Source organism: Topomyia yanbarensis, chromosome 1 (genome assembly GCF_030247195.1).
Source record: "Topomyia yanbarensis strain Yona2022 chromosome 1, ASM3024719v1, whole genome shotgun sequence".
Lineage (NCBI taxonomy): Eukaryota > Metazoa > Arthropoda > Insecta > Diptera > Culicidae > Topomyia > Topomyia yanbarensis.
Window position 1 is genome coordinate 127,163,371 of NC_080670.1, and position 24,957 is coordinate 127,188,327.

The window sequence follows — 24,957 nt, forward strand, 5'->3', positions numbered from 1 at the left end:
TGTGAAACCAGTTAGACTGGCATTGGTTGCACGATTACAGGGCTGATAATTTGGTGATAGGTGAGAACTACTAGGGTCATTCGAATGCCAATTAGTGACTTTTTCATCAAATCTGGCTTCATTTATAATTTAGAAATAGGCTGCTCGAAACATATTATGTTTTCTTACGCGGACTACAGGGCTTAAGTACTATGTTGTGCTAGAATATTGCCAGCCTGGGATAAATACCTAAGTAGGCTACAATCCGATTCGCGCTGTGCTTCTATTATATTCAGCATCCCCCTTTTTTGCAAATAAGCAAAGCCTGCATGCCAATCGCGCTACCTGCCCATCAGATCACCACATCACCAGATATTTGAATTTTGCTTTTGCAGATCTTCTAGCATGGGTGGATCGTCTCGACAGCTGGGTATTTTATGCGGTTCATCGCGCATGTTGCTCGCTATCGCCGGAGGAATATAGTGTATGTTGTTGTCGTCAGTGCTCGTTGGTCGCCTCAAGACGTGCCATGTGCTGCGAACCCAATTCAAATGATATTGGTTATACGAGTACAGGACTGATATTTTGGTAGTAGGCAAAGGATACTACGCCCATTTGAAGACCCGATGGTCAATTTTTCGTCGTATCTGATACCACACAAAACTTCCAAACTGAACAATTCAAATCAATACTTTGGAATTGTAGTCCATGTGAGGTCATAGAAATAAGGATTACCGTTCCACAGTGGTACAGAATGTAAATTTAGCAGGAATTTTGAGATTTTTCTAAAACTAAACAACTTAGCCTTAATAAGTCTTTGGAGAAGTTTTCGTAGTTTGTGGGCCTCTTCTTTTTGTTAAAAAAAAAACAGATAGGGTAATTGTACCAAGATCAAAAATAACTTTTTAATTATTCCAGCTAGAGCCAAATACATGTGAGCTCTACCTATCATACTTTTCATTTTACAACTTATACTTTTATTTTAAAATTGAAGGTTAGGTTGTTTCTTAGTGTTTATCAGAAAAACTGTTTTAGTCAAATAACTTTTGCGGTATTGATTTAAAAGTGAAGTAATCTACAGACAACTTTAAGACTGTTTTAAGGAAAATAACTTGTTTCATGGCAACTATTTATATCTGTTTCATGGCAACTATTATATCTAACTATTTTTGCCGATGAGTTATGAGCACTTTTTCGCCAATATCACTCATTGGGGCAAACAAATAATAATTCTTTTTCAAGTATAGCTAAGGTCATTACTAGAGTTATAATTGAGCAAAAAACAACGAATACGTTATTTTCTAAAAGTTCAAAAAGTTGATTACAAAAATTCTATTTTTGATATTATAAGTTCTTATATCTTTTGAATAATATAACCTAGTGTTTTAATGTGGGTGGTTCTAATTTTTTAAAATCTTAAAATTAACTTTTAAATGGTTCGAGATAGAGCTTCGTAGAAAATAAAATTTTAAAAAACTTGGTCGAAGACACTGGAACTCTACGTCGTATATTTTCCATTTTACAAGAAATTTACCAAAAAATAGGATGTTCTTAATAAATGGTTTTCTTTATATAACTTTTGCAGTTTTAATTTTTCATAAGGATCACGTAAGAAAAACTTTCAGATATTTTGAAGGAGAGCATTTTGTCTCAACGTACCGAACCTCTAGCATCTCTCGTTAGAAAGTTATATATACTTTTTACTAAAAATAAACTCTTTTATGAGTAAATATTACAAGACGTAAAAAATATTGTATTTGCCATTTTTTGCGATCTATACTACAAAGCATGCTATATCATATGACGACAGCGGTATTCAATGTTAAGTGTCCTAATCGAAGATATGAAAAAGTTATATTTTTTTATAAAAAAGTTCTCATACCTTTCAAACGAAAAAATTTTGGTAGTTGGAGTTTTAAAGAAAATAATGCACCTTAAAATTATCTTGTACCCCTGTCCATAGGGTACGTTAGTGTAAAATGAAAACTTTTCATAGAAATAAAACCGTTTTTAAGGAACACCTTACAGCTTACATTTGGATTTGTCGGGCAATGGAAAGTATAAAAGCTAGAGCTTGCGTGTCTTCAGCAAATTTGGCTAAAATGTGTTGTTCTACAACTTCATCGATAGTAGTCAAGCTCTATCTCGAACCGTTCAAAAGTTTCATTTTAAATATTGCTAAAGTTAGAACCACCCTAGCTTCTGTTTAAAGCAAAATAAAGGGCTTGTAAAGTACAACAACTTTGCCAAACATATTGTAAGGCTAAATCATTTAATTTTAGCAAAAAGGTAAAATTCCTGCTAAATTTACATTCTGGAGCCCTGTCCATTGCAAAGTACTAAGTAACTCAACAGTGACATTATTTCTAGGACCCCAAAGTAAGCCAATAAAAGTGTGCTGTTTCGAAAATTGTACCGCGGCGGAACCCATTATACTATGAAGTGCTGTTCCGTTTTTGTCGTGGCTAACGACTTATCATTCAATATACGTGCCCTTTTCAAAATTTCGGGATGAAAGTCGTGTAAGGTTTGGAACGCTCATATCTTTTCATATCATACTGCATGGAATTAATCAATTTTCGGAATTTGTCGAAAATAAGTTCAACAATGTTGTATAAAATGTTGAGGTATGTATGACATGCATTAATAACGAAAACCTGTTTTGAAAAATCTTTCGAAAAAAAACTACTTGGAAATGGGGAAAAGTTTCAGCTCATCTCGGTCAGAGCCTTCTATATTGAGAGGCTGAGAGCAAGAGTGGGTTAAAAATTCGCTGCGAGCAAAAGCGGTATACGTTTTATTTAGAGCAAAACCGGTTTAAGTACCAGTCAGAGCAGAAATGGGATAAAAAAACCTTAGCGCAAAAGTGGGTTAAAAAGATATACCACTTTTGCCCTGAGAGGATATATATTCCATTTTTATTCTAAGAATGTTTTCAAAAATGATTTATCACCAATCAGGGAAAACCATCATCAATATGGGTATCATTTGAAAGGAGGTGGTTAGTAGATATGGGAAATCGATAATTACGCCATTTTGAATTCCAAGATGGCGACTTCCGTTACCACAAAATAGTGAGAACCACCATCAATATGGGTGTCATTTGAAAGGAGATGGTGAGCAGACACCGAAAATTGACCATCACCGCCATTTTGAAATCCAAGATGGCGACTTCCGGTTACCACAAAATAGTGAGAACCACCATCAATATGAGTGTCATTTGAAAGGGGATGGTGAGCAGACACCGAAAATTGACCACCACCGCCATTTTGAAATCCAAGATGGCGACTTCCGGTTACCACAAAATAGTGAGAACCACCATCAATATGGGTGTCATTTGAAAGGAGATGGTGAGCAGACACCGAAAATTGACCATCACCGCCATTTTGAAATCCAAGATGGCGACTTCCGGTTACCACAAAATAGCGAGAACCACCATCAATATGGGTGTCATTTGAAAGGAGATAGTGAGCAGACACCGAAAATTGACCATTACCGCCATTTTGAAATCCAAGATGGCGACTTCCGTTACCACAAAATAATGAGAACCACCATCAATATGGGTGCAATTTGAAAGGGGATGGTGAGCAGACACCGAAAATTGACCTTCACCGCCATTTTGAAATCCAAGATGGCGACTTCCGGTTACCACAAAATAGTGAGAACCACCATCAATATGGGTGTCATTTGAAAGGGAATGGTGAGCAGACATCGAAAATTGACTTTCACCGCCATTTTGAAATCCAAGATGGCGACTTCCGGTTACCACAAAATAGTGAGAACAACCATCAATATGGGTGTCATTTGAAAGGGAATGGTGAGCAGACATCGAAAATTGACCACCACCGCCATTTTGAAATCCAAGATGGCGACTTCCGGTTACCACAAAATAGTGAGAACCACCATCAATATGGGTGTCATTTGAAAGAGGATGATCAGCACACACCGAAAATTGACCATTACCGCCATTTTGAATTCCAAGATGGCGACTTCCGGTTACCACAAAATAGTGAGAACCACCATCAATATGGGTGTCATTTGAAAGGGAATGGTGAGCAGACATCGAAAATTGACTTCCACCGCCATTTTGAAATCCAAGATGGCGACTTCCGGTTACCACAAAATAGTGAGAACCACCATCAATATGGGTGTCATTTGAAAGGGAATGGTGAGCAGACATCGAAAATTGACTTTCACCGCCATTTTGAAATCCAAGATGGCGACTTCCGGTTACCACAAAATAGTGAGAACCACCATCAATATGGGTGTCATTTGAAAGGGAATGATGAGCAGGCACCGAAAATTGACCACCACCGCCATTTTGAAATCCAAGATGGCGACTTCCGGTTACCACAAAATAGTGAGAACCACCATCAATATGAGTGTCATTTGAAAGAGGATGATCAGCAGACACCGAAAATTGATCATTACCGCCATTTTGAAATCCAAGATGGCGACTTCCGGTTACCATAATATAGTGAGAACCACCATCAATATGGGTGTCATTTTATAGGGGATGGTCAGCAAACACTAAAAATTCACCATCACCGCCATTTTAAAATCCAAGATGGCGACTTCCGGTTATCACAAAATAGTGAGAACCACCATCAATATGGGTGTCATTTGAAAGGAGGTGGTTAGCAGACACCGAATATTGATCATTACCGCCATTTTGAAATCCAAGATGGCGACTTCCGCTTACCACAATATAGTGAGAACCACCATCAATATGGGTGTCATTTGAAAAGGGGTGTCAGTAGATATCGGAAATTGATTATTACGTAATTTTGAAATCCAAGATGGCGACTTTCAGTTACCACAAAATAGTGAGAACCACCATTAATATGGGTGTCATTTAAAAAGGGTCAGTAGACATCGGAAATCGATTGTTACGCCATTTTGAAATCCAAGATAGCGGCTTCCGGTAACCACAAAGTAGAGAGAACCATCATCAATATGGGTATAATTTGAAAGCGGGTGTCAGTAAATATCGGGAATTGATTATTACGTCATTTTGAAATCCAAGATGGCGATTTCCGGTTACCACAAAATAGTGAGAACCACCATCAATATGGGTGGGGTGGTCAGTAGACATCGGAAATCGACAATTAGGCTATTTTGAAATCCAATATGGTCACTTCCGGTTACCAGAAAATAGTGAGAACCATCATAAACATGGGTAACGTTTGAAAGGGGGTGTTCAGTAGTAGCCGTTTTAGATCCGATTTTCTTTCACTGCAAACATTACATTGCAACAACACGGTTTTATGCCTAAATGATCGACAACGACCAACCTGCTCTCGTTTACAACATATGTACTCGATGGATTTACTGACGGATTGCGAACCGATGCTGTTCACATGGATCGGTTCGGCCTTCGACAAAATCAACCATGATGTCGCAATAGCGAAGCTGGACAAACTCGGTATTCATGGACAACTTCTGCGTTGGTTCCTCGATGGAAGGCAATTCCAAATCAGCATTAAGGACTGCCTATCTGCACCATTCTTCACTACATCCGGCATCTCAATAGGTAGCCATCTCGGTCCATTAATTTTTCTCCTCTACTTTAATGACATCAATATTAAATTACAAGGACCCCGCCTTTCTTTCGCGCATGATATGAAAATTTTTCGACAAATACGGGATAAAACCGATTCCGAGTTTTTTCAGAGTGAACTGGAGAGCTTTAGTACGTGATGTGACCTAAACAGAATGGTTTTACATCCGAGTAAATGCTCAATCGTTACGTTCACTCGGAAACGCTATCCGATTCAGTTTAACTACCATTTATTCGACTCGAGCATTCCAAGACACTCTCACGTCAAGGGTGGTGGAGTCATCATGGATGCAGCACCACACACTTCATGCTTCGTGGATGAGGCATGAAGACAATAAAGATAAAACAACCCAATGTAAGAGCATGGGAGGTATGAGCCTAGAAGCGCAAGAGCATGGGAGATATGAGCCTAGAAGCGACCGGGCCCACTATATGCTGGATACTGTCAACGTCTGTACATCAACATACGGATGCCACCCCCTGGATAAGAATGATCGACCCGCGCGAAATTAAAATTTTGTGATTTGTTTCTCGCATCAATAAAAATATTATATATGCACTTCCATATTAATTTTAGTGGTTTTAAAATAGGTTATATGAGGAAAAAAGCGAAAAAATGCTAATTTTCAATAAAATTGCTTTTGGTTCACTTCAATCCATTTTTGGGTTTATTAATATTCCTTGGATCTTCAAATTTTAAAGGTGTATGAAATGACACCAATACTGATGGTGGTTCTCACTATTTTGTGGTAACCGGAAGTCGCCATCTTGGAATTCAAAATGGCGGTGAAGGTCAATTTTCGATGTCTGCTCACCATCCTCTTTCAAATGACACCCATATTGATGGTGGTTCTCATTATTTTTTGGTAACCGGAAGTCGCCATCTTGGATTTCAAAATGGCGGTGAAGGTGAATTTTCGGTTTCTGCTGATCATCTTCTTTCAAATGACACCCATATTGATGGTGGTTCTCACTATTTTTTGGTAACCGGAAGTCGCCATCTTGGATTTCAAAATGGCGGTGAAGGTGAATTTTCGGTTTCTGCTGATCATCCTCTTTCAAATGACACCCATATTGATGGTGGTTCTCACTATTTTGTGGTAACCGGAAGTCGCCATGTTGGATTTCAAAATGGCGGTGAAGGTCAATTTTCGCTGTCTGCTCACCATCCTCTTTCAAATGACACCTATATTGATGGTGGTTCTCACTATTTTGTGGTAACCGGAAGTCGCCATCTTGGATTTCAAAATGGCGGTGGTGGTCAATTTTCGATGTCTGCTCACCATTCCCTTTCAAATGACACCCATATTGATGGTGGTTCTCACTATTTTGTGGTAACCGGAAGTCGCCATCTTGGATTTCAAAATGGCGGTGAAAGTCAATTTTCGATGTCTGCTCACCATTCCCTTTCAAATGACACCCATATTGATGGTGGTTCTCACTATTTTGTGGTAACCGGAAGTCGCCATCTTGGATTTCAAAATGGCGGTGAAAGTCAATTTTCGATGTCTGCTCACCATTCCCTTTCAAATGACACCCATATTGATGGTGGTTCTCACTATTTTGTGGTAACCGGAAGTCGCCATCTTGGAATTCAAAATGGCGGTAATGGTCAATTTTCGGTGTGTGCTGATCATCCTCTTTCAAATGACACCCATATTGATGGTGGTTCTCACTATTTTGTGGTAACCGGAAGTCGCCATCTTGGATTTCAAAATGGCGGTGGTGGTCAATTTTCGATGTCTGCTCACCATCCCCTTTCAAATGACACCCATATTGATGGTGGTTCTCACTATTTTGTGGTAACCGGAAGTCGCCATCTTGGATTTCAAAATGGCGGTGGTGGTCAATTTTCGGTGTCTGCTCACCATCCTCTTTCAAATGACACCCATATTGATGGTGGTTCTCACTATTTTGTGGTAACGGAAGTCGCCATCTTGGATTTCAAAATGGCGGAAATGGTCAATTTTCGGTGTTTGCTGATCATCCTCTTTCAAATGACACCCATATTGATGGTGGTTCTCCCTATTTTATGGTAACAGGAAGTCGCCATCTTGGATTTCAAAATGGCGGTGAAGGTCAATTTTCGATGTCTGCTCACCATCCCCTTTCAAATGACACCCATATTGATGGTGGTTCTCACTACTTTGTGGGAACCGGAAGTCGCCATCTTGGATTTCAAAATGGCGGCAATCGTCAATTTCCGATGCCTATTGACCTATACGGATCCCATATTACACGATTTTTAAGGCATCGAAAAATTTAAAAAAAATTTCATTTCCCACAAGTCCGAATAAGAAAATTCTGATTCTTTTCTTAGCGCAAAAATGGGTTAATAATCTATACCAGTCTTGCCCTGAAAATTTTGTCGAACCATTTTTGCGCGAATTAATATTTGATCCACTTTTGCCTGAGGTGTCATGACTATACCATTTCTGATCTAACAGAATATTTTAACCCACTTTTGCTCTGAACAAAATTTTAACCCACTCTTACTCTCAGCCTCTCATATGATGCACCAACCGGACACTGAAATGATGAGAAAATTGTCGGTCCGCTACAGTTTTATTTCAATTTTTTGTGTAGAGCTGTTTAGAGCGTACAGGGTTCTCCAAGGGCTGCACAATACCAGGAAAAAAATATTTGTGAACTGTAAACGGCTGGTGGATGAATCAATTTGTGTCGTTACCTACTACTAGCAGAGGAAATTATTTATTTTTAACACCCGCCCGTAACCAGTTCGTGATTCTTTACTGCTAACTTCAAGCACCGAGCCGAAAAAACGGATTTTACAACACCCAACTAAAACCAGTTTGTGATTGGTTACCGCTAATTTCGTGCACCGAAACACACATCTTGAACAAAATAATTGTAATTTTAGTCGGTTTCTATTTGTTACGACCCCTCGGTCGGCACAACTCACCAAGACGATCTTCGATGATCACCCTATCGTTCTCGACAGCAGCCGATTGTTAGCGACTGACATAACACGAGAAGAGAAAGAACGGAACAAGATTGTGCTCATAATGTGCTACAAGGCTAGGCAAGCAAGTGCAGTTCACGCGATAAACGAATAATTATAAAGTTAAATTTATTACCATCTAGATTTATGCTAAGTAAGTGAATTTGAACAGTTTCTCATATTGAATTCGATAACCCTTACGAATTTGTTACCCTACTTGAATTTGAAAACCTATATACAATTATTCATGTACATTAATTTGATAACCTCTAAATTTGTTAACCTATAATTTCATAACCTACAAATTTGTTAACCTGAAATGTGATAACCTATATAATTTAACAGTCCTAAATAATTAGATTACGATCAACTAAAGCTCGCTACCAAATCCGTTTGTAGGAGCTATCTATTGTCGAAAACTGGCGTAAGGATCGGCTATCAGCATTGCGATTTCGTAGACACGCAATTACGAAGAATTAAATAAAGAGCAAGAAGAACTAAACGTAAGTGAGAACCACATTGTATCACACTAAATTTAATGATGAATTATTGTAGGTACTTTTTAACAATTGTTACAATATACATTGTTAACAAATTGGAATCATTCGTCTTGCTTCTTATTGGCCGCAACACTATTAGTCGACCTAGTTGAATAACCGGAGACTACATTTCAACATTTTTCCTGCATTCGTGAACGTTTTTCCTAATAAATCGCTGTTTTAGGCTTTTAAAATTGTATTAAAAAATTCTCATCTACAAAACAAACATAAAAAAGGAATTGTTAAGGTATGAGAAAAATTGGTTACGATCAATTTAAAAAAAGACAATCGGTTGAGTGGTATTTCAGAAATCGTGAGCACGAGAAAACCATTTTTTTTAAAAATCGGTGTTTCGAGATAATCGAGTTTAAAATTACCACTGCGCTTGGTAGACGAAGCACGCTTGGAAGCGCTGTATCTTTCGATCTATTTCTCGGATCTCTATAAAAATTTGAAAAAATATTCTCAAAGAGTTGTCCTTTCAGATAAAGTAATAAAAAAATCGATATTTTGAAAAATAGAAAAAGGTATGTGTTCACGCACTTCACAACTCTTCTTACTTACTGGATCTTTAGAAAGTTTTGCCGTTGTTTTCACCTGCTTGACCAGGACTTTCTTCTGCTTCCACTGCACCTTCCGCTGGAGATCGCGCGCGAGTTAAACGGGTTGGTAAGGAACTTTGGATATCGCGAAATGAATAGAACTCGAAAACTATTTTTCTGCGACCGACACCACTGATTGCTTTTAACTATCTGTTTATTGTATGCTTTTTGTGTACATTTGTCTATGTGTGTTTTATGCTGCGGCTGTTTGACAGCTATGTTATTGTTTGCAGAATCCATTTCTGCTTAGGGTTTGCACAGTGGGCTGACTGTGCGAATCGTACGGTAAGTATTTTACATTGCATTTTGTTTCTAAAATTCTATGATTAGTTCACTTTTTCTTAGGGCTAGGTGAGTATTTACAGGTATGTACAATGCATAAAATTTCATTTCAATTCAGGTTCATGTTGTGGTGGATTAAAGGTGAGTATTGAACATTCCGGCCGCCAATGAAATTTTAAGGAATTCAACGGGCATTAGCGGCGGAAGTTCGAGCTTCTTGCGATGACTGACGTTCAACGGGATATGGAGATTTGGATTCGTCTTGCCGGTACAGGCCTCCTTACAGCTTCCAGGATGATTTTTCGAGGTGCGTCGGGTCCGACTGCAGGATACTGTCCAGGAGTGGTGTGCTGTAAAGGAGGAACATCTGTACGCGAACTGTTGGTTTAACAAATTAGGATGGGGTACTTAACTCGAGTCAAGTCCCAGCCGGGGGTTCTAGGAACCCACACGGCGAGGCTTGGTTCTTTACAGGTGAACCACGAACCGCTCGATACCCCCGAGCTTGGGCCAGGATCTCGTCTGGCGACTCATTTCCCCGAGTAGGGGCCGGGAGCTCGTCCGGCGGCTCTGTACCCTGAGCAAGGGCCGGGATCTCGTCCGGCGGCTCTGTTCCCTGAGCAAGGGCCGGGATCTCGTCCGGCGGCTCGGTTCCCTGAGCAAGGGCCTTCATTTGGCGTTGTTGACGTAGGGCTGCTAGTTGGTGAGGGACTCGGTGCTACGATGGGTGGCGCTACTTCAACTGGAAGTAAGCAGAGCTTCGGGATGGCGCGTTGAACGATGCCGAAGGTCGACTTCACGGTGGCGACACGAACAAGGCCGTCAGGGCCGGGATGAACGCTGAGCACGCGTCCCAGGGGCCATTTCAACGGCGGTGCTCTCTCATCTTTGAGAGCGACGATGGAACCAACGGCTAGATTGTCCATGGCTTCTGTCCAGCGGTAGCGACTTTGCAGGGTGGCGAGATACTCCTTGTGCCAACGACTCCAGAAATGCTGAGTTAGCTGTTGTACTCGTTCCCATCGAGACAACCTGGATTCAGGAACTTCACGGCAATCTGGATCAGGTACCGCATTCAACGGACGACCAATCAGGAAATGTCCTGGAGTCAGAGCAAGCTCATCGGATGGATTGTCCGGCAACGGCGTGATTGGGCGAGAGTTTAGCATTGACTCGACCTGAATCAATGCGGTTTGCAGCTCGGATTCGGTTAGGTGGGCATTTCCGAGGATTTTGCGAAGCAGGGTCTTCACGGATTTCACGCAGGCTTCCCAGATTCCACCGAATGTGGGAGAGCGAGGTGGGATGAAGTGGAACTGTATTCCGTTGTCTGCGCATTCGTTTGCTACGGCATCTTGGTGAACTTGAGTTCGGAAAAGCTTCCGCAGTTCTTCCAGTTCTCGCTGTGCTCCAACAAAGTTCGTGGCGTTATCGCAGTAGATATGCGCAGGCTTTCCTCTACGGCCGACAAATCTTCGCAGGCTCGCAATGAATGTGCTAGTGGTCAGATCCGACACAAGGTCCAAGTGCACGGCTTTGGTAGCCATACATACGTATACGGTGATGTAGGCTTTGAAGAATGGCGATCTCTTATTTCGGAGTGACGTTCTCACGTACATTGGCCCAGCCAAGTCAACGCCAACATTCTGAAACGGGTACGCCTGGTTGACCCGAACAGATGGCAGATCCCCCATCAGCTGCTGCAACGGCTTGGGTTTGGCACGTGCGCATACCATGCAGCCGTGAACAATGTTGCGAACCAAGTTCCGTCCGCCGAGGGGCCAAAATCTTTGGCGCAACGAGGATAGTAGTAAGCTGGGACCGGCATGGAGCGTCTTATGGTGTTCTCTCGTGGCGATCATGTCGGTGAAACGATGTTTGGGGAGGACGATCGGGTGTCTTCCGTCGACAGGTATCGCTGCATTGTGAAGCCGGCCGCCGACACGAATAATGCCGTCTACGAGTGTCGGGTGCAGATACCGTAGCTTGGATTTACGGTTTACTTTTCCGACGGTTTCAAGTTGGCGTATCTCGTTGGCAAAGTACTGCTGTTGTATGCGACGGACCAGATTGAGCAGAGTGCGATCAATGTCAAGAGCCGTCAACGGGCCGACAAGAATAGGCTGGTGATTCTTACGGTGGAGACAATTAGCGGCGAAACGTCGAAGAAGTGTGCCGATCCGAAGTAGCTGACGAAGACTGGAATAGCGATCGACGATATCTGACGGTTCTACGCTCACGACCGGAAGGGCAATAGTCTGTCGGACCTCCGGTTGGTCTGAGTTTGAGGTCGCTACGACGTACTTCGCTGGCCAAGGAGCGAATATTAGTTTCAGCCACTGCGGTCCGTTCCACCACAGTGCACTGGCAAGGAGTTCATCGAGGTCCATTCCTCGAGAAACGAGATCAGCGGGATTGTCTTCGGATGGGACGTGATTCCAAACGGCGTGAGACGTCAGCTCTTGGATTTCAGCCACTCGGTTGGCTACGAACGTTTTCCATGTCGATGGAGTTGCGGATATCCAGTTCAAGACGATGGAAGAATCGGTCCACAGATATGTGGTTGCGGTGATGTCGATGCTGTCCTGAACTTGTTTCAGAAGTCTGGACAGGAGTTGAGCTGCGCATAGCTCGAGGCGTGGAATGGTTTGAGTCCCCATCGGAGCGACCTTGGACTTAGAAATCACCAAGCGAACTGTACAAGGGCCCTCGGCAGGTATTGACCGGAGATAGATGCATGCACCATATGCAGACTCTGAAGCGTCGCTGAACCCGTGAATCTCCAAGCGGTCGTAACCCGGACGTAACACATGGCGAGAAACTCGAAGGTGGGCAAGTGCTGAAAACTTCTGGTGAAATTCGTGCCATTCGTGAGCGAATCCGTTAGCCACGGGTGTGTCCCAGTCGAGATGGAGCTTCCAAAGACTCTGCAGCATGATTTTCGCCTTTGCAATGGTCGGTCCAATCAAACCTAAGGGGTCGAAAAGACTGCTGATCTGAGAGAGGATCGTTCGTTTGTTCAGAACCGTGCATTCCTTCCAATTCGGCGTCTTGAACGAAAGAAAATCGGTCGACGGTTCCCAGCGGAGGCCAAGTGCAGTCACGGAGGACTCGTGGTCCAAATCGAGTAGTGTTTTCGTCTCTCGGAGCTCCAACGGAATGGTATCAAGAATAGCTTGACAATTCGAAGACCATTGTCGGAGAGGAAGTCCTGCGCATGCGAGCATTGCAATGAGCTGGTTGCAGGTAACGGCGAGAGATTCAGCATCGTCAGAACCGGACAGCAAATTGTCGACGTAGAAGTCGTGGCGGACAGCGGGTTCCGCCAGCGGAAAATGTTGCCCTTCATCATCGGCGAGCTTCTGCAGCACCCTAGTTGCCAAAAATGGAGCACTGCTTGTGCCGTATGTGACGGTGCGGAGCTGGTAGCTCTTCAGTGGAGCCTCGGGATCGTCGCGCCAGAGAATTCGCTGCAGCGGTTGGTCGGTGGGATGGACCAAAATCTGCCGGTACATTTTTTCAATGTCCGCAGATAACACGAACTGGTGGATTCGAAAACGGAGGACAATCGTCACGAGAGGGTCCTGGATTGTGGGACCAGGAAGCAGGACATCGTTCAGCGAGATACCGGACTTCGAGCGGCATGATGCGTCGAATACGGTACGAAGCTTTGTAGTGGTGCTGTCGAGTTTCATCACAGCGTGGTGTGGAAGGTAGTATTGCGGTTGCGCGTCGATTTCATCGGGGCCAATCTCCCGCATATGTCCCAATCTCACGTACTCGTGGATGAACTGCTGATACATCGCCTTCTTATCGGGACTCGCACCGAGTGATCGTTCCAGAGAGAAGAAGCGGCGGGTGGCGCTGTATTTGTTGTCCTTTAACTGCCAAAGCAGCTCGTCACGCTTGGGCAGCTTGACGACGTAGCGGCCTTCGGAGTTGCGGGTGGTGTTCTTCAAGAAATGTTCCTCACAGTATCGTTCCGACGGAGACCATCCCTTTGCATCGTGGACTTCTTCGAGCTGCCAGAATCGGTTGACCAATTCATCGATTGTGCAGGGATTACTGAACTGGCACTTGCGTGGATCGCTGTGATCGTGGTTTTCCAATAAACACTCTCCGGAGACGACCCAACCGAACTCTGTGTTCTGCAGAAGCGGTAACTCTTCCCCGAGTGATATCCTGCCGTATCGAAGAATTTGGAAGAAATGGGCGGCACCCAGAATCATGTCGATGTCGCCAGTAACAGCGAATGTTGGATCTGCAAGCTCCACGTGCTTTGGAATCGGCCAGTGGCGGGCTTCTACCGTCGACTGGGGCAGCTTGACGGTAATGGAAGGCAGAACGAGCATGGAGCATTGTACGGAGAAGGGAGTGACTCGAGAGGAGATGGTTATCGTGGCCTGGTATTCAACCAGCGTTGTAGTGTTTCCGATTCCGCTTATCGGGATAGCATGCGGCAATCGGATGCGAGGAAGCTGCAGTCGTTCGCAAAGAGCCCCAGAAACAAAGTTGCGTTGGGAAGCACAGTCCAGCAAGCAACGAGCAGTGACGATGCGACCTCTACCGTTACGGATATTCACTAGCGCAGTCGGAAGGAAAACGGTTCCAGGAATCACTTCACCAGTATGTGATACGAGGGCAGTCTGAGAACTCATGGAAGGCGCATGAATGTGGGATAAGTTTGCGATTGAGGTAGAGGTAGACGGTTGCTGGATGGGAGCTTGCGAAACAGACTGGGGTGACAGTGAGTTTGGAGCATGCAGCGCAGATGCTGCGGTGAGAGTCGGCTGGAGGGCAACACAGCAAGTTGATCCGGTGGCTTGACCAGAAGCGGGATTGTCGTCAGAGGGCTCAGTATGAAGAAGCGTGTGGTGCTTCTTGGTACATGTACGGCATCTTGACCCAGAACAGTTCCGGGCATAATGGGAACTCGATCTCAAACAGTTAATGCAAAGGTTTTTCTGTCTTACCAGATCGATCCGTTGGCGAAGGTTGAGTTTCCGAAATTCCGGACAGCTGTACAGGTAGTGACTCTCACCGCACTTGTCGCACGGCTTCGGCTTGCTGGCGCTGGAAGAGGGTGTACTGGATACTGCAGTTTGCTGTGTAGCTGCGACTGGAAAGGCTGCTAGCTTGGATGTCGGATTTGGCTTGCTGCGAGGAGGAGCGGTGTTCGAAGTGGCTGAAGAAACTGCTTGCAAAACTCGAGCGTAGTTCTGGAGGAAGTTTACCATCGTCACGTATGATGGCATTGAAGTTGACGCACCAGTGCTTGTGTCCTCTGATGTGCCGGCGGTTCCTCCCAGAACCGAAGCGATGTTGTCAGCATCGAGTTTGCTACAGTGGTTCTCCCATTCCCGGAGCGTACAAGGATCGAGGCGTATGGATAGCTGGTAAACCAGGATATAGCTCCATCGGTCTGCTGGTTCACCCAAGCTCTTCAGAACGGAGATCTGCTGCTCGAAGCGATCGATCAGCGCAAGCAGATCTTCAGCTGATTCCTTGCGCATCGCTGGAGTGTCGAAAAGCGTCCGAATGTGACACTTGATTAACTGCCGGTTGTTCTCAAAACGCAGCCGCAACGTTCGCCAAGCGTCCTTGTAGCCCTGCTCGCTTATTTTGATAGGGTCGAGAATGCGAGCTGCCTCTCCTTGAACGAGGCCCTTCAGATAGTGCATCTTCTCGACCGCACTGATGTCGCTCCGGGAACCTACTGCGGATTCAAATGAATCGCGAAAAACACACCAGTCTTCCAACTTACCGCTAAACTTGGGTAGGTTAAGCTCCGGAAGCCTGATGTTCATTGGTCTCGATGGTGCGGGGTTGGCAGAAGGGGGAGAACGTGTTTTCTTCGCCAGTTTGGCCAAGTAGAAGGACCGAAGAGCATAATAGCGACCGTCGAACAACTGCCGTTCCTTTTTCAGGTCGATTGGCTCTTTATCGGTGGAAAACATCTCCAATTTCACCACCGTCCGGTGAAACTCGTCGTAAAATTTCTCCAACTTTTCCGCCCACGCTTCTACTTGGCCCGCAAACTTACTGTCCTTGTCGAACTCCTTCGCATAATATTCCAACAAAGCCATTGAATCGACAATATTCTGCTTCGTCAGCTCCAACTCACTGAATTTCCTCTCGTCGGCCATTTTCTTCTTCGGTAGCGCCGTATTCCCGTTCACTCACGCACTTTTCAACCTCCAAGAATCCAAAATGCACCCGAGCAGTCAATTTGCCAAATAAAAATTTCACCGCGAAACTTTAACACTTTTTCGAAAATCTCTCTTCAGAAATATTTACGTTCCAGCACGGCGCGCACCGTTCAGGCAGTAGGTAAACAATGCACACTACCTACGCTATCGTCAGCTGGCTGTGTCTCGCACGCACTACTCGTTGTGACGATGTAAATATTCTGCGATGGTGGATTCTTGGAGGGAACACTATGCGGTTTTGTTTGCACTACCGCGTAAAATGGCTAGTTTGCCGCTTGGGGACGCTACCGAAAATCACCTTTCGCGCACTTTTTCTGGCTTTACCCGTCTACAGCGGGGCCGTTCTTTGCGATTTTTTCGCCTATTCTGGGCAATTTACAATCACTTTTTGCCTCTTCTGGGCACCTTTTGTTCACTTTTTGCCTATTCTGGGCAGTTTTCTGTTCACTTTTTTGCCTATTCTGGGCAGTTTTCTGTTCACTCGCGGGCACTTTTCTTCAAGATCCGGTTCGAAGGACCAAATTTATGTTCACGCACTTCACAACTCTTCTTACTTACTGGATCTTTAGAAAGTTTTGCCGTTGTTTTCACCTGCTTGACCAGGACTTTCTTCTGCTTCCACTGCACCTTCCGCTGGAGATCGCGCGCGAGTTAAACGGGTTGGTAAGGAACTTTGGATATCGCGAAATGAATAGAACTCGAAAACTATTTTTCTGCGACCGACACCACTGATTGCTTTTAACTATCTGTTTATTGTATGCTTTTTGTGTACATTTGTCTATGTGTGTTTTATGCTGCGGCTGTTTGACAGCTATGTTATTGTTTGCAGAATCCATTTCTGCTTAGGGTTTGCACAGTGGGCTGACTGTGCGAATCGTACGGTAAGTATTTTACATTGCATTTTGTTTCTAAAATTCTATGATTAGTTCACTTTTTCTTAGGGCTAGGTGAGTATTTACAGGTATGTACAATGCATAAAATTTCATTTCAATTCAGGTTCATGTTGTGGTGGATTAAAGGTGAGTATTGAACAGTATGTATGACCCTTAAGCTTCATACACACAGTATATATGCGTCCTTATTCCAATTTTAATAACGAGACACGAAAGCTTTTGAAATACTGTATAACTCCGCACAACATCAGATTGCACTAGCTCTTACCATTGTATGGATAGGAGTATTACCTTGAATTAATTTTGATCACTGGCGCCACCATGTGGTAGAATTCTGCATTTTTCAAATGAGAAAAGAAAATATTTTTTGCTACTCTACAACTTTGTAGAACATCCAAATGCTCCATCTCTTACCGTTATACAGATAAGAGTATTCCCTTTAAATTGCTTTGCTCACTACCGTCACCACGCGGAGAAATCCTGAAACTTTCCAGTGAAACCAAAAAGTCCTTTTATTCCTCTACAACTTTGTGGAACATTATAACTTTCTATCTCTTATCGTTTCAGAGATATATGAGTTTTTCCTAACTTTATCCCACATTCACTCGTGGTTCACATACATGAGATAAGCGGAGTACGCCCTTTGCGAATGTTAAGCAGCAGTATCCAACTTTAAACGTTAATAACTCTTTAACGGTTGGTTAGATTGTCTTGCAGTCTTCGACAAACTTGTTCAACATATCTTCAAAAGCTTAACTCCTTCCTAGGTCAGTGATCGGAAGTTTACAGCGACCTCTAGCGGCGATTTTGTGAAATGCGAGTGTTTCCCCACATTTTGGCCAAAAATCCCATACAAACTTTAAGCTCTTTGGGGGAGGGGTTAGGGTTAACCAATTTCGCTCAAATTTGGACAGTGTCATTTTTTCATGATTTGGAACGACGCTAGGGGGTGTAGATTAGTGATTTCAAAAATGGTCGTTTTATTGTCACCCTAATATATATAATGTTCACCTATGTCGTCAATTTCGGCAGATAATTCAAAAAACTGCAAAAACACCATTTTTGCACTTTCAAACATTCATATCTTGGAAACTAAACATTAGAATCAAAAACCATTTAATAGCGTTCTGTCTGGGTGATAAGCCTTTCATTTAAAATTGGTTTGGATAAGATCCGTTCAGCCATTGCTGAGAAACACGAATGAGAGTTTATCCGTTACATACACACACAGACATTGTCCCAAATCCATCCTCGGAAAAAATCTTCAAAGTTTGAGCGAATTCTATACATTTTTTTTATAAGAAATGTAAAACACCTGTTTTGGGTTGATACTATTGAAAATGCATAAGAATTGTTTTGGAATGCATTTTTAACCCTCTTGCACTTGCGTGGATGGCTTCCCGAATGAGCAGTAGCTGGTGCTGAAAGATGATTTCGCTAGAGTTTCTGAAGGTGTTGCACTAAATACAACGGGGCGAGCGCCGGTGGCTTAAGAAAAACTAACTGATCAAATTCCAAAAATATGCACAAATTAGATCCGGGAAAAATGGCGTCTAAAGTGCAAGTAAACTGATGCTTTTAACTTATAGCGATAGTTTCAATTGCCAAAATTTACCTTATGCTAAGAACGCTTCAATTGAAGCTTCAATGCCAGAATTAGTAGAGGCATTGGATAATTCAATGGACGTTTCGTTTGAGTGTTGCGAATTCTACACGTAAAAACGTTTTTAATCCACCTAACAGTGTGATGATACATTTCTTAGAACTCTTAACGCTTTCTTCGGGTATAATATCGATTGAGAACATTTAGAAGTTGATGCTTCGCGATGTTTTTGATAACACATTCTACATGGGATAGTGGCAGGACTCGGAGAATCGCTCAAATTAGCATAGGACAATATCAGTGCAAGAAATCTCAAAGGTTAAACCAATTTAATGGAAAAGGGGAAAAATGGCCCATAAAATAGAAATACAAACGAATTATTGCTAATACTCCGCTAATAACATGTATAAATTCTTCAATCAATGCATTGTATAGGGAAAACTGAATTTTCCTAAAGGGGTTATATACCCGATCAGAAATCAACATCAAAATTATATCGAAATAAGATATTATATCATGGAAAAATATATATCTCTGTTTGCTATAAAATATAGCTGGATAGTTGTTAAAATATCAAGTTTTTATACCAAGAAAATGCATCGGTTATATCTTATTATATCTCAGTCTATTTTGATATAAAGTCTTTTTGTTGAGTCTTGGTTTGATATAATAATTATTATAATAATTATTATCACACATTCGGATATTTAAGATAGTTTATATCTAATTGAGGACAGTAAATATATCTGAAAATATCAGAATTATATCACATAAATCCAAATATTTTTTTCTGTTTTTAATTAATAAATCAAATAATTTCTTGTTAAAGATAATTCTCATCAGTACAATTTGCATTTAATTTCACTGTGTTACTAATTTGATTATTATTATTACCGTCGCAGCTACTTGTTAGAATTTGTTCTAACTTAGAACTCGCAGTTAGTTCAGCATACTTTTATAATTTGTTAATTTTTTTCTGGGGCGTTCCTGTTTTGCGCTTTACATCCTTAGTATATTCAAAATGTTTATTCCTATTCTTTCGCATATTCCAGTCTTTTATACTCTTCTTTAATAGCTTGCCTGCAATTTATATACATTTAGCTTCCATTCCTCTTCAGGGTTTACAGAGTGCTGCTGTTTTGGCTTGTCCTATGCCGAAACCGGTCTAATCAAATCTCTAAAGCTACTTGCTCCTTCGTGGGCCTACAGCGGAACATTTTCTCTGTTGTGTTCTGTAATCAGCGAGTATCTTTACAAATGTACATTCTCTTATGTATTTACATTTCAACCTATGACAAGACAAGACTACCAGTAATGCGATTTGGAGCCAGTACTTGGGAGGATTCATCTCTAATGGCATCATTATAGCTTCGTAAAACTGTCTTGGAAAGATATTATTTTGTTGTTCTTACTATGTTGAAAAATTTATTTCAAATTTCCAATTACTTCCAAAGTTATCGGTAGTTTGAGTAGAAAAAATCGCGAAAATTTCGAATCCTTTATGATTCCTCTCTCGAAAACAAAATTGCCTCTCCTATTTCTCTGCATTCTCTGGTTTCCACCCCACCAAAAGCAGTGTTGTATCAACAAGGATTCCGTCCTATTTCTTCGTAGTATATTACAAGTTCATTTATGGATTATAACTGTTTGTAATCATGTAGATTACCAAAAGATGCAGAATACGATTTTTACATTGTTATGCGCTGAATAAAATACATTCAACGCTTGCAAATACATCTATTGATCGAGAATTTCTTTATTTGCGGAAGCGCGCGCTACTACGCAGTTACACCACTGTTAGCGCGCCTGGCTCAACGTGCATGTGTATGTGATAACCTCGGCTTCCTTGCTGCTACCTATAGCACGTGGATACATCTACAGCTATAGCAGCACGTGGACGATCGGAGTAATGAGTGAAATGGACAACTGTTATTTCTAATTACCAAAATAATCTCTCGTACTAGTTCCAAAAAGTTTGAAAGGTTCAGGTTTTCCATACTATTGCAACATATCAATTTGCGCCTGAGATATTGAGGCACGGGTTCTGTATTAGGAAGTTTTTTGTCGTCTATATAAAGGCTAAAAGAGGACATCTTTGTAATTTTTTCTGTATCTGTATTTTCCGGAGGCCATTGTCTGCGAAAATCTTTGGAAACTCTAATGTACATAGTAATGGGACATATTTTCTTGTGCGTATTCTAATATGTTCCAGTTTGCGGAGTGTAAAGATAATCTTTCCCGACATTTTGCGCAATTGCACTTTGAGAAAAGATTTTTTATGGGTTAAGCATGCGAATTCATGACAATATGATTTTTTTTATAAAATTTGAGAACAATTTTACGTTCAGTAAAACCAATTCAACCCGGTTACCATTTTGACCATCTATCCGAAATGTGGGTTACTCAGTACGATGTACCATTCGACTCAGTTCGACGAGATATGACATGTGTGTTCGAGTAAGCATTTTTGAATATAATTAGGGGATGAGGAGTAAGTATAAATTGCATAACCTATTTGAATAGACATAAATTACTTTGATTTGGTGGTCTAGAACATTGTAGATTAAAAATAGTTTTATTTATTACAAGGTCAGTGCTGCCGGTTCCGATTTCTCGGAGGAAGTGAATGAAAATTTGCACATTCCAAAATATTCAACGGAATATCGACTGACTGTCTGGTATAACGCAGATAGCTGTAATTCAATTAGTACATCGAATGAGACGATTTTTTTTAAACATCTAACAATCATAGGAGCGGAAAGCGTGGGTAGTATGGGTAGTACTACCCACTCGAAAATAACCGAGTGGGTAATTACCCACTCGAAATTTTGAACCATTTCAAAACATTTAGATGTGCAACGCATGTATCTCGCACTACACATATTTGAAAACATCGTTGTACCACAATTCCATTTGCATAAACGAACGTGATTTAATGTGAATGTAATGTAAGCGTGTGCATTGCGAAAAGGGAAAAAAAAATCCTTACTAGTGGACCCCTCACCCTATGCTTTCTACCCACTCGGGCGTAAAGTGTTTCGCCGCCGCTGTACTACGGTACTGAAGCCCTCAGTACCGGTAAAGTGCCGGTACTCAAATATTTTTTTAAAAAAATCGAAAAAAGCTTCAAAGTGAAATTGAATGCTCAAACTGATGACCTTATTCTCACATGATTGGTTTGTGCTGATCAAAAAACATGTGTGTTTTTTTTAATTGCTTCGCAATGACATGACTCATTTCAGTAGAAGGCACCTTCTTTCATTTCGAAATCTAGGCCACTTTGAAATCAATAACTGCTAAGCGGTGCGACTTTCGTCGACTTCAAAAGATGGTAAATGTAAGAAACCCTATTCACAACAGTAAATCAAAGCGAGATTGGCAATAAATCCGAGCAGGTTGCTTGCATTTCCCTTCTTGTTTTTCTGTAAATTGGTTTCGACCTTTATATCGTTTGCCTACTATTCTCTAATGCATACCAACGCACCTTGCTTTCCTGTAAATTATGAAATTTTGCAGAATTTTCCAATTACCAATAATTACAAATAGCCCCATTTGAAGCAGTTCACCAAGTCTAAAATTCTAGCTACTAAATCGCTGTTCGTTCTTTTATAGAATTATAATTAGAATTTTATAGGTTTATGAGCAAACTAAATACAGACATTACTTAGACCATTACCATGTCTTATTACGCGCCATACAGCGAATAATGAAAACCAATCAGAATGTCGCTAATAAAAAAAATCATAGCAAATTTTTGCGTCTCTTACACTATATGTGAATATTTTGAAATTTAGTACAAGATCGTTAAAATTTAATTTCGACAAAATAGTGCAGGAATTTAAACATACCGTTCAGTACAACGGGAGCTAGTAATGTTTAACTTCTAGAATTATTGTGATGATGGCCCAACCTCATTCCCTCACAAAGGTGTTAGAACAATGATTTATTTAGAATATAATCAAAAGTCATCTTACAGACTAATATTTTGAAACAGGCCCCCTAGAGAGTCCACATATTTTCCATAAAAAAAAAATGTATGGTACCGAAAATACCGGTACTGGCTTTTGTTCAGTACCGGTATTACGGTACCAAAAATAGGTCGGTATTCCCGGGATTTTCGGTACCGGTATTACCGGTACCACAACCCTAATACAGTCCAACCCTAATTCGACGATATCTTTCGGCGGAACCATAAAAATATAAGTATTAAAAAACCTCAGAATACGAAGCTTTTGAAATACGCAAATGAGCCACCGAGGAAGAATTCATAATCTAATAAGAACTCAATCGTTCTTCGTTAGGATTCGAACACTCAGATTGGGGGAACATTATCATAATTTCTGTATCATCAGAATTGACAATAGAATTTTATATACGAATTGCTACTACTTTTCGCGATTGCTAGTTTAAAGATTAGCAAAGAACAAAAACAACAGATTCATAGTGTAGATCAGAAACAAATCAACGGCCAAACATCGATTTGTTTCGTTTCAGATACTGGAAGGTTCTTTTATTTTTTATCTATGATGGAGGTTACCAAATGAGTGTTGGAAGTAAATGACGAAAACCACATGCATGGTTGAGCTTTCGTAATAGGTAACATAGTTCGATATTTTGTGATAAAATTCCATTTTTAATTGAGCAAGTATTTTTTCTTAAATTGTTTACGTTCTGTTTAACTTTTTGGTGATACGATTTCGTTTTGATGAATAATAGTGCATTTCAGCTCGACGTTATTCCTGGAAATTGCTAGTTCTGTCGGAATTGTGAAACAGAACGATGAACTAAGGTTTTATTTTAATCAAGAATATAGTTGCTCGGCCAGATAAGTTTCTCGATTTCTTCTATACATGATCTTATTAATTTATAATTATTAATTTTATATATATTAACTATATCATTCGACTACAATAAAAGCTTTGATTGAAAATACAATGTCGCTCGATAGATCTCTAATACTTAACAGGATGGGTAAAATTGCAGAATTTGAGTTACATAAGCAAAGTACAGTTCATCATTTACAATGATTGCAGTCACAAAAATTAGAATTATGTCCTACTAAGCTCGAAATAAACATTCTCGAGTTTATCTGATACAGTGCAAGATGCAAAATGAATGTTGATGAAGGTGCGGCAAAATTGCTGGATGTTTGTGAGCGCTCAGACATGTACGCGGAGATGGCCGACGGGCTACCAGCCAGCTGCCGAGAGTACGCGATGCCAGAAACGCGCATGAAGAATTTGATGAAAGCCAAAAACGTAGCTATTGGCGCCGGTTCGTCGACGGGTTAACGAGATAAATATCGATGAGCACTCTTTGGGGCATGGCCCGGCGCTTACGAAACCCAAACAGTACTAGCGAGCGTGGAATATTCAAACGCGTACGAAACATCGTTTTCGATGGTGGAGTTCTCATTTGCTCGCTTGTCATGTAACAATAAAATCCCAGGGCCAGATAGAATCAAATTTAACTTGTTAAAGAATCTGCCAGACTCTGCCAAGGGACGCTTGTTGAATTTATTTAATAAGTTTCTTGAGGGTTATATTGTCCCTCATGACTGGAGGCAACAACCAGGAAAACCAGCCTCCGACCACAATTTGTATCGACCAATTGCAGTGCTGACCTGTTTCCGATGATGATCTTGTTTCGCCTCGGTAATTGGGTTTAAGCAAATGGCTTACTGTCAGATACACAATTTGGTTTCCACAAAGGCAAAGGGCCGAACGACTATCTTGACTTACTCTCAAGAGAAATACAAATGGCTTATGCTAGGGGGGGGGGGGGCTTTTGATTCAGAATTCAGTTTCTATCCAAATTCCTTTCTGCACCAGCATTGTCATACTGACTCTAAACAAATTTTTGCTAAACTAGCTGTCTGAAAAACACATGCATTTTTCGCATGGTGATTTGTCGAAATCACGAATTAGCTACATGGGTCTTCCCCAGGGCTCATGTCTAAGCCACCTTCACTACAACTTTTACGTGAATGACATTGACGAATGTCTTGTCAATTTCTGCACGCTAAGTCAGCTTGCAGATAACGGTGCGGTCTCTATTATATTTGTCTGCTTGGGCCCTCCTGCTGGGTATCGAGTTCTCCACGGAGAAAACTGAGCTAGTCGTATTTTCAAGGAAGCATGAACCAGCGCAACTACAGCTTCAATTAATAAATCAAACTATTGCTCAGGTTTCAGCTTTCAAATATCTCGAGATCTAGTTGGACTCTAAAACAACAGAAACAGAAAAGCCAACAAAGGATCGACTTTCTCCATACAATAACCGGAACATGCTGGGGTGCCCACCCAGGAGACCTGATCAGGCTGTACTA

At 41.5% G+C, this 24,957-nt stretch overlaps 1 protein-coding gene across 1 annotated transcript; it reads right to left on the reverse strand.

Annotated features, from left to right (window-relative positions):
- Positions 1-10,454: 10,454 nt before the first annotated feature.
- On the reverse strand, positions 10,455-16,070 carry LOC131675905 (uncharacterized). Its single transcript, XM_058955036.1, has one exon. The coding sequence runs from the start codon at positions 16,068-16,070 to the stop codon at positions 10,455-10,457; it is 5,616 nt and encodes a 1,871-aa protein (XP_058811019.1).
- Positions 16,071-24,957: the final 8,887 nt, after the last annotated feature.